Consider the following 10,832-nt stretch of genomic DNA (forward strand, 5'->3'; position numbering starts at 1 on the left):
GACTCATTGACCTCTTTGAAGTTGTTTCATAAAGAGGATTTATCCATTTTGACGGGTAATAGTGTTAGCTAATATCTTTTTTTTTTCTCCCAATTTAAGCCTTGGATTTTTTATAGTAAGGCATCATAAATGTTGCGGGCTTTCTTCATGCCCTTGTATTAGCTTCGTTTCGTAGTCTTAGATTAATTTCCCATATAGCTATATTCCTTTTCATCCACCGTTTGCAGTTCTTTGGTATGTCATCGTTTTTTTTATGAGATTACTTTGGAATTCGCACACTTTCTTATTCCCGTTATTTCTTAACTTTCATTTTTTAAATTTACTTTTTCAATTCTCATTCATTTTGATATATTCTCACCCTTAGAAATGTTCTCCAACCCTCAATTTATTTAAGAAAATCAAGTTTTAAATCTTTGTTTATTCTGTTTAATATTCCTTTAGGTTTGGAAACACCTTTTAATGCTACCATTTATTTTCTATTTATTACTTTTATTTTTGAGGTTATAAATTGTGATTATGTAAAGCAGAACAATTGTATTGAAACAGAGTATTATTATTATTATTATTATTACTATCCAAGCTACAACCCTAGTTGAAAAAGCAAGATGCTATAAGCGCAGGGGTTCCAACAGGGAAAAATAGCCCAGTGAGGAAAGGAAATAAGGAAATAAATAAATGAAGAGAACAAATTAACAATAAATTGTTCTAAAAAAAAAGTAACAACGTCAAAACAGACATGTCACATATAAACTATAAACAACATCAAAAACAAATATGTCATAAATAAACTATAAAAAGACTCATGTTCGCCTGGTCAACAAAAAAGTATCTGTTTATATACCTATCTTCGCTTTGAACTGGTTTCTATGGTTTCTTTTTTCTTTCTTTCTCACGGTAATCAGCTCTGTCGTTATATCCGACTTCAACCATTTGTTACCGTCGGACTTCCTTTCATATGCGGCCTCCACCCCAGAAAGTAAGCCAGTCTTGGCTTCCGGTTGCTGCTGGCTAACAGGGAATCGCTTCCTTATTGCTCTCCCTCTCTCTCTCTCTCTCTCTCTCTCTCTCAGTAGTTTGCTGAGATGGTTCTCAACTAGAATAAGATAGGAACATTCTCTCTCTCTCTCTCTCTCTCTCTCTCTCTCTCTCTCTCTCTCAGTAGTTTGCTGAGATGGTTCTTAACTAGAATAAGATAGGAACATTCTCTCTCTCTCTCTCTCTCTCTCTCTCTCTCTCAGTAGTTTGCTGAGATGGTTCTTAACTAGAATAAGATAGGAACATTTCTCTCTCTCTCTCTCTCTCTCTCTCTCTCTCAGTAGTTTGCTGAGATGGTTCTTAACTAGAATAAGATAGGAACATTCTCTCTCTCTCTCTCTCTCTCTCTCTCTCTCTCCTGTCACGAGTCTAAGCTGAGCTATATCTTCGTACACGATTATAAGACATGAAAAGTTCATGGCGTTGAACAGTTAAACTTTCTATTTATTTTTCAAGCAAAATTTTCCAAGCCTATTGACTTATTTTGGTTTTACATCTAATTTGAAGAGTGTCTATTGAATTTTTTATATCCTGAAAAGTTTCTATTTCAATGTAGTCCGGGTTTTCAGCAAATATTTCAAGGGTTAGGTTGCTGATACCACTATCTTTTCATTTTGTGTCCCACAGACTCTAATGTTAGCTAATATACGTGTGCAAGTGTATATGTCTCCTATTATTGTTATTATTATCATTATTACTTGCTAATCTACAACCTTAGTTGGAAAAGCAAGATACTATAAGCAGAGGCTATGGCACTACCCAAGAATAGAAAACAATGATTTGATTTTGGAGTGTCCTTCTCCTAGAAGAGCTGCTTGCTATAGTTAGAGAGCCTCTTCTACCCTTACCAAGTGGAAAGTAGCTGCTGAACAATTACAGTGCAGTAGTTAACCCCTTGCTTAAAGATTTGTTTTATTAACTTAGTGTTATCAGATGTATTAGGGAAGCGAAGAATGTGTAAGGAATAGGCCAGACTATTCGGTGTATGTGTAGGAGAAAGAAAAATGAGCCGTAACTAGAGAGGGAGCCAATATAGTATTTTCTAGCCAGTCAAAGGTCCCAATAAATCTCTAGCGGTAGTATCTCTCGGGTGGCTGGTGCCTTGGCCAAACTACTTACCGGTATACACTATGTGTGAGTTTCTTTGAGTTCTTGAAAAGGATGATTTTAAATTCCTATTTAGGAAGGAATGAGTTACTGTTCATGAATGGGATTCGAGTTCTTTGAGATTTAGGAAGGAATGAGTTACTGTTCATGAATGGGATGCGAGTTCTTTGAGTCTAGAAGGAAGGAATGAGTTACTGTTCATGAATGGGATGCGAGTTCTTTGAGATTTAGGAAGGAATGAGTTACTGTTCATGAATGGGATGCGAGTTCTTTGAGTCTAGAAGGAAGGAATGAGTTACTGTTCATTAATGGGATGCGAGTTCTTTGAGATTTAGGAAGGAATGAGTTACTGTTCATGAATGGGATGCGAGTTCTTTGAGATTTAGGAAGGAATGAGTTACTGTTCATGAATGGGATGCGAGTTCTTTGAGTCTAGAAGGAAGGAATGAGTTACTGTGCATTGGGATGCTGTATTCTGTAGTCTTACCACTTGACGATATTGGTCTAGTTTTTTACACGGCTGTCTTCCGGTCTTACCGTGAGAAATGAAAGCCTTTGGAAATTGACGGAGGTGTTCGCGAAGGGGGGGGGGGTGAATGAGGATGTGCTGAGGAGTAAGGGGGGGAGAAGATAGCTAACTAATAGCCAACTGTTCTCTCTCACTCTCTCTCTCTCTCTCTCTCTCTCTCTCTCTCTCACTGTAATTTTAAGCTTTTAAAACAAGTTGAATTTGTAACATTTAGTCACGGGAAAATCAACAAATCTCTCTCTCTCTCTCTCTCTCTTCTCTCTCTCTCTCTGTGTGTGTGTAATTTTAAGCTTTTAAAACAAGTTGAATGTGTAACATTCAGTCACGGAAAATCAACAATAATGCTCTCTCTCTCTCTCTCTCTCTCTCTCTCTCTCTGTAATTTTAAGCTTTAAAACAATTTGAATGTAACATTTAGTCACGGGAAAATCAATAATAATGCTCTCTCTCTCTCTCTCTCTCTCTCTCTCTCTCTCTCTCTCTCTCTCTGCAATTTTAAGCTTTTAAAACAAGTTGAATGTGTAACATTCAGTCACGGGAAAATCGACAATGAACCAGTTGTTATTGACAATACTCGGTTTTAGGGAATGGTGAATCGGCTGATACTATATTATTATTATTATTTGCTAAGCTACAACCCTAGTTGGAAAAGCAGAATGCTATAAGCCCAGGGGCCCTAATAGGAAAACTAGCCCAGTAAGGAAAGGAAAGAAGGAAAAATGAAATATTTTAAGGAGTGTAACAACACTAAAATAAATATTTCCTATATAAACTATGAAAACTTTAACAAAACATGAGGAAGAGAAATCAGATAGAATAGTGTGCCTGATTGTACCCTCAAGCAAGATGATACTAAATCCGGTAGTGCGAAAACAGCTAACACACAACATTTGATCCTTGATTTTATGGATTCAAAGTTTCTTAGTCTGAATTGGGAAGTACGAAAATAGAAATCCTCGACTGGAGTCACCGGATTTTTGGTGGTTTGGTTTCACATCCAACGTTGGTGTTTTGGGCGAGTTTATACTTATATATATATATATATATATATATATATAATCCAGACTCTCGCTCTTATTTATATACCAGATGTATATATATCTCCAAATGTGGGAGAGAGAGAGAGAGAGAGAGAGAGATTTTATTTAAATTGCTCTAACAGGCTTAATTTTTGTCCTAGAGAGGTCAGGTTGGTCTCATTCTTTTGGAAAATGCCTGAAGTTTCAAATAAAATTATCAAAAACATGTAATTAACAGTGTTTTGCAAGAACGTACCGGTAAGTCCTTTGGGGGTGAAATGGTTCAAACTGTTGGGTAGAAGGAATTTTGCTCAGTTTATTAATCATTATTCATATCTGCTAGAAATTACCGTGACTCGTGTAGCAACAGTAAATTTTGCGTTTCCTCTCACTCTCACGTTGTACATTGAGCTAATCTGAATTTTTTTTATCTTTATATTAAAAAGTTAAATTACATCTTTACAATCACAATATTTACAGTATAATTACATTTAATTGCATTTTTCTATAAACAAATCCATCTAATTTAACGATTTACATCACACATCTTGATTTTAATTCTTAGTTACTCAAAAACAATAATTTATATACTTTTTGGTGAACTAGGAAGAGTCTGGATTATTATCATAGTCATTTATAGATGATTCATTTATTTACGGTTACCATTCCACCTCATTGAACGATTAATCAAACGAGATTCTCTCTCTCTCTCTCTCTCTCTCTCTCTCTCTCTCTCTCTCTCAAAACCCACCCGGAAGTTGGCAGGTTGACCGGAAGTACTGAAAATGGGGAGGGGTGTTGATTTGAGGGGGGGTGGGGTGGGGAAGTTTGTTGAACTGAACAATGTTGAAGCGCCAACTAATGGGGGTAATGATGATGACGGAAGGAAAAGGCATGGTTTGTGGGGAAAAAAGCCACACAGTATATATATATATATATATATATATTATATAATATATATAATATATATATTATATGTATATATATTATATAATTCTCTCTCTCTCTCTCTCTCTCTCTCTCTCTCTATATATATATATATATATATATTTATTATGGGAGTGTAAATAGAGGTGCAGGGAGAGAGAGAGAGAGAGAGAGAGAGAGAGAGAGAGAGAGAGAGAATAATGAAATTGAGTATAGAAAGAGAGAGAGAGAGAATAATGGAATTGAGTATAGAGAGAGAGAGAGAGAGAGAGAGAGAGAGAGAATAATGGAATTGAGTATAGAATTTAATTGGTCTTATCTTATCCAGACTTGTCATTTCTGTGGTTGAAACGTTCTAACTTTATCGATATAGCCAGTTGTTGTACAGTAAGCTCAAGTGGGAACTTCGTGTTGACTGCAGGGTCCATCATAGGAAGATTTTTTATTGTCAATGTGTGATGTCATAGCATGCAATGTCCTTTTAATTTGAAGATGTTTATGTAGTAAAATATGTTGTCTTGTTCTTAGGTCTCTCTATATAGGAAATGTTCATAACTCTCATTATAACGATTCGTTGAATGTTACTCTTATTGTCTTTTGATACCTTTTTCCATATGGTAGAAATGGCTCTATTCATGGTTTTAATTTTTTCCATGTAAGATTCTGATGATTGTAGTCTACCTGAAATTGATTCTCTCTCTCTCTCTCTCTCTCTCTCTCTCTCTCTCTCTCTCAGACCATCCAAGACTGGAAGATGCAAAATACACCGGAAGATGCATTAGCAACTCTGGTGGATATACGAGGGGCCTCACACTGAGGGACCTGGGGGAACCCAAACATAAAATAAGCAATAAGCAGCTCTCTCTCTCTCTCTCTCTCTCTCTCTCTCTCTCTCGAGAGAGAGAGAGAGAGAGAGAGAGAATCTAATTGACATGGGGATAATTGCAAATAAAATATGGAATCACTATTATCGTATTTTCCCCCTTCCTGTGTAGTGTAATGTTAGTATTCCGGTTTGAAACCGTGTTCGATCCTGGTAAAAGAAGATTCGATTTTGACACGTTCCTTAAATCTTCACCCCGCCCCCCACAACACTTTCCGTCTCTTCTCTGAAACAATGAGAACAGAAGTGGATGAAAGCTTATCTGATAAAGAGATATAATGAGATGAAAATAAACTGGAATAACTTTTCGTAGTATTTTTCAAAATGATGTTTCCATTAATCGATTTAATTGCTTATTTCATATATATCTAATTTATTTCAAACCCGCGTTGGATTTCCTAACTGGTCTCTTTGCCTTACCTACTCCTAAAATTTTGAAATAAAATTCAGTCCTTGTATTCTAACTCATATTTGTACCTATAGTCCATTTCTTTTAGCGAGGCAGATTTGCACCGACTCGCAGCGGTGCCCTTCAATCAGCGATCAGGAAACTTTTCCGAGCTAAAAGGGCACCGCTGCGAGTCGGTGCAAATATGCCTCACTAAAAGAAATGGACTAGTTTGTTCGAAAAATTGATTTGTTTGGGAATTTTGCCTACAAAATGGAAAACGGATGAAAATATATATTTGTGAATAATGATAGACTTGGATAGAATAAGAATCGAAATCAGGAAAGGAAAAACAAATTTAGGTTCCACGTATATGCTTAATGTCTTTTGATCTAATATCATTACAGGTGTAATACTATTAAAGAAAAAGGTAATTGTACGTTTCATGGAACTAGAGATAATCATAGTCTTCAAAAGAAAAGGTAGCTAAAGTTTTATTATTATTATTAATTATTATTAATTTCCGCATGATTCTACTCTCCTTTAATCACGGTTAATGATGATATAAGTATGATAACGTGGATATGAAGATAAGACTTTGAGGACAATTACCTCTGTGCTCTCTCTATCAGTATCCCAAAGGTTTCTAGTTAGTAAAACTGTTGCGTTATTTCGATTGATACCATAATTCAGTTTGAATTATGACGATTATGGAAATATGAAGGAACCGAATCTGTCTCTTCTTAAAGCGGAGGATTGATTGTGTTTGAATTCTGACGATTATGGAAATATGAAGGAACCGAGTCTGTCTCTTCTTAAAGTGGAGGATTGATTGTGTTTGAATTCTGACGATTATGGCAATATGAAGGAACCGAATCTGTCTCTTCTTAAAGTGGAGGATTGATTTGGTTTTGATAAACATTGTGTCTTAATTAGAGGTGAAAATTGCTGTGGAAAATAAGTGTTTGTAACATTCTTAGTATCCAGTGGGAAGACATATGATTTTATTAACCTCATGTGACTGTTTGTGTGAGCATTTTTTTTTATAGAAATTGAGTTTATGACAGCAGAAACGTTTTTGATATTCAAAAGATATTTTGTTCATGTTATTTAGATTGTGGAATAAGTCTCTCGGATTCTACATTGCTTAATATTTATTTTGATCACCTTAAGATTTGATTTCTATAAGAAAAACATACTGTGATGTGGATTTCTTTTGTCTGTGTTGTTCCCTTTGCTCTAATTCAATACCATAATTCCCTTAGGCATAACACACAATGGGGGTTTCTTCAGAGGAAAGCCCCAGTTTTTCTGGGCCATTGTATTTGACAGCTTAATTTGGTATCATTCTCTCTGGCGCCCTCTCCTCCTTCCTTCCAGTTCGGAGAAACCTGTATGGCACTTTCATCCCGCTCTTGATTGCCTCCGTGCTTCACTGAAAAATATTGATACTACACAAGGGGATGTCAGTGTATACAGGAGATTTCCACATCTGTAGAAGAAAGTTTCTTAATAGTAGTTGTTTCAATTTTAATGTTTCGTCTTTAACAATTGTAATTTTACATTAAAATATTCGTCATAGTTATTTTATGAATATATGGTACTACAGATATTATTTTTTTTCTATCGGGTTAGCTGGAAATATTTCACACTAAAGAAATGTATATATTTTTTTTTTCTCCTACACATAGCTTGTTTGAAAATGTGACTCATTAATTCAACCAGAATGTTCCTCTCTCTCTCTCTCTCTCTCTCTCTCTCTCTCTCTCTCTCTCTCTCTCTCATAAATGTTACCTATTACAGTTTCCAATTGCCACATTTGCAGGTGTTTAGGTTAGTCGCTTCAAGTGCCTTTTTTATCTACTCCTCTCACATGGATTTTGTTACCTCGAAATATACATTCAAAATTATATTTTACGACGACCATGTTAATGAAAATGGAAGTGAAAATGGAAGTGCCACTGATAGATAGGAGAAGTTTCTAGAATTGCATTTCCTCTAATTTCGTGATCCTGCCGAAGGGATATGGAACGGCAACTCTCACTTCGACCCAAAGATTTCAAAGTGCTCCTTCGAATATGCGACGACCAATACGACTTCACATCAGGTCGGTGGTTGCAATAATTATTAGAGTCGTCTGGTTTAATATGTTATTACTCTTAGGCCTGTTTTTTTTTTTTTTTTTTTTTTTTTTTTTTTTTTTTTTTTTTTTTTTTTTTTTTTTTTTTTTTTTTAAGTGATTATTTCCTATTCTAAAGGTATAAATTCGAGTGGATTTCTTTCAATTCTGTATTAAAGTTATGTGGTCTTGGTTTTGTTTAGAAGGGCAGTATGCTATTTCGTGTTACTCATTATTGTGGATGTATAGAATGTTTACATCAAGGGTTGAAGTGATTTGATTGATTTAGTTTACGTACGTGGTCTGTGTAACCTTTGGGATTTTGTCACTTACTTTGATTTTTTAAATGGTACTTTATGTATAGATACTAGGTAAGGTGACAATGACTAGATGTATGAGTTTATATTTAATATATATTATGTATATATAATATAGATAATATATATATTTATATACTGTATATATATATATACATATATATATACTGTATATATATATATATATATATATATATATATATATATATATATATATATATATATATATATATATATATATATATCGATGTTTTAAAAACTTACAGCATCTGTAACTTTTTCATTATTGTGGTTTGACGTCTTCCAGAGTCATTCACAATCTGTGCAAAGAAGTCGAGAGACTTACAAACAAACATTGAAACAGGATTAACATTGTGTAATAAATTTGCCAAAAACTTTCATAACATGAGAAAGTTAAAACATGCAAACGGAGGCACCATGCAATAGAATTCACTGAAGAATAAATTGAAATAGGTATGTAAGGTAATCTAACAACGAGATAGAATGAGATTAAATTAAAAGTAAGCGCAAATTAAATTACGCACTCTATTTATCCATCCATATACCATGGCACTTCCCCCAATTTTGGGGGGTAGCCGACATCAACAAATGAAACAAAAACAAAAAAAGGGGACCTCTACTCTCTACGTTCCTCCCAGCCTAACAAGGGACTCAACTGAGTTCAGCTGGTAATGCTAGGGTGTCACAGCCCACCCTCCCCCGTTATCCACCACAGATGAAGCTTCATAATGCTGAATCCCCTACTGCTGCTACCTCCGCGGTCATCTAAGGCATCGGAGGAAGCTTAATAAAGATGGATTTAGTGATCCGTAATTCTTGTGAGTTTTCTTTGGAAAGAATTATGAAATCTCCCAGATTAAATTTATGTTACACCCTTCTGAAGATTATAATCGGATAGTTGATTGGAGAGGTTCTACCATTTGCCCCCTCTGAAGATTATAACCGGATAGTTGATTGGAGAGGTCCTACCATTGGCCCTTTCTGAAGATTATAACCGGATAGTTGATTGGAGAGGTCCTACCATTTGCCCCTTTCTGAAGATTAGAATCGGCTAGTTGATTGGAGAGGTCCTACCATTTGCCCCTTTCTGAAGATTAGAACCGGCTAGTTGATTGGAGAGGTCCTACCATTTGCCCCTTTCTGAAGATTATAACCGGATAGTCGATTGGACAGGTCCTACCATTTGCCCCTTCCAAAGATTATAAACGGATAGTTGATAGGAGAGGTCCTACCATTTGCTGTTGAGTTCACTTTTAAGAAATTTTCCTTCGGAAATGGAGTGGATTCAAGTGTTAGACTTCCGGTTTCCTCCAAGTATTTGGGGGCGAGGTCCCAAGGCCAAACCGTTTTCTAACCTGGTTTATCATCCACCATGATCGACCAGCTACCTGTTGATAAGTCATTGTCGAGTTCGAAACAGCCTTTCGAACTAGACGTAGTCGACGTAGTCACTGGGTTTTCACCCTGTATCTGCATTTACTAAATCCGTAATGATATTAGCATGTTTATATATATATATATATATATATATATATATATATATATATATATATATATATATACTGTGTATGTATATATAATATTTATATATATATATGTATATATATATCTATCTATCTATCTATATCTATATATATATGTATGTGTATATACAGTATATATATATATATATATATATATATATATATATATATATATATATATATATATATATATATAATGATATTTGCATGTTTATGTCCCAGTACATCTGTAAGTAAAAAGTGCCTTTGTATAGTGAACTATAGGGTTGAATTTACTCTGAAAAATGATCACTCGTATCACACGTGTAAGTTTTAACAACGCAAGTCATATGAAGCTTCTGTAGTTTTTTTTCCTCAAACATAGGCTATCTGAACCAAGAACAAATAGTAAATTTGGCGAAAGGGCTTTTAGCTACTGTGCGCCTAGACATTATAATAAACTGCCAACTGAAATGAAGGACCTAAAGGAGCAATTGAATTTAAGAAGAAACTAAAGACATTACTTTTCACAAGATCATGTGATTTGGAAGATGCTATAATCAAAGAATCGTAAAAGTTATAATGAAAATGTTTCGTTAGATCATTAATATGGACCCGCCCGAGAAGTAGTTCACTCGGCTTCAGTGGAGGGTTGGATTTAAACCCAAAATAAATAAGCAAGTAAGTAAAATCCACTAAGGCTGATCAGAATGGGAAATTGAAGTAAAAGGTCGAAAGGGAACAATTTTGGGTATATTCTCCATCTTTTCGACACTGAAAGATCCTCTCTTTTGAGCCACGATAAGGTTGTGCTCAGCTACGTTACTCTATTTTGTAATTCATCAATGCTACGACTGTACACCTGTGTTGTTTCTGCTATCGTGACGACTTGCTGGAGCCAGTCGCCATCTTTTATTGTTCGTGCCATATGTTATTGGCTGCGTAGCCTTGAGATAAGGACTGTGATCCATTTTATTTGTAGTAA

General features: G+C 35.1%; 1 protein-coding gene across 3 annotated transcripts in view; it reads left to right on the plus strand.

Annotated features, from left to right (window-relative positions):
• Positions 1 to 10,832, plus strand: part of LOC137642499 (uncharacterized) — a 676,518-nt gene that overhangs the window by 119,013 nt on the left and 546,673 nt on the right. Inside the window, exon 1 of one of the 3 annotated variants that reach the window (XM_068375120.1) lies at positions 7,722 to 7,995. The exons of the other annotated variants lie outside the window; for them this stretch is intronic. Coding sequence (XP_068231221.1) covers positions 7,914 to 7,995 — 82 coding nt within the window. The 5' untranslated portion in view covers positions 7,722 to 7,913. Of the gene's footprint in view, positions 1 to 7,721; positions 7,996 to 10,832 lie in introns of those variants that run through there. 3 annotated transcript variants of the gene reach the window in all.

Source organism: Palaemon carinicauda, chromosome 1 (assembly GCF_036898095.1).
Source record: "Palaemon carinicauda isolate YSFRI2023 chromosome 1, ASM3689809v2, whole genome shotgun sequence".
Classification (NCBI taxonomy): domain Eukaryota; kingdom Metazoa; phylum Arthropoda; class Malacostraca; order Decapoda; family Palaemonidae; genus Palaemon; species Palaemon carinicauda.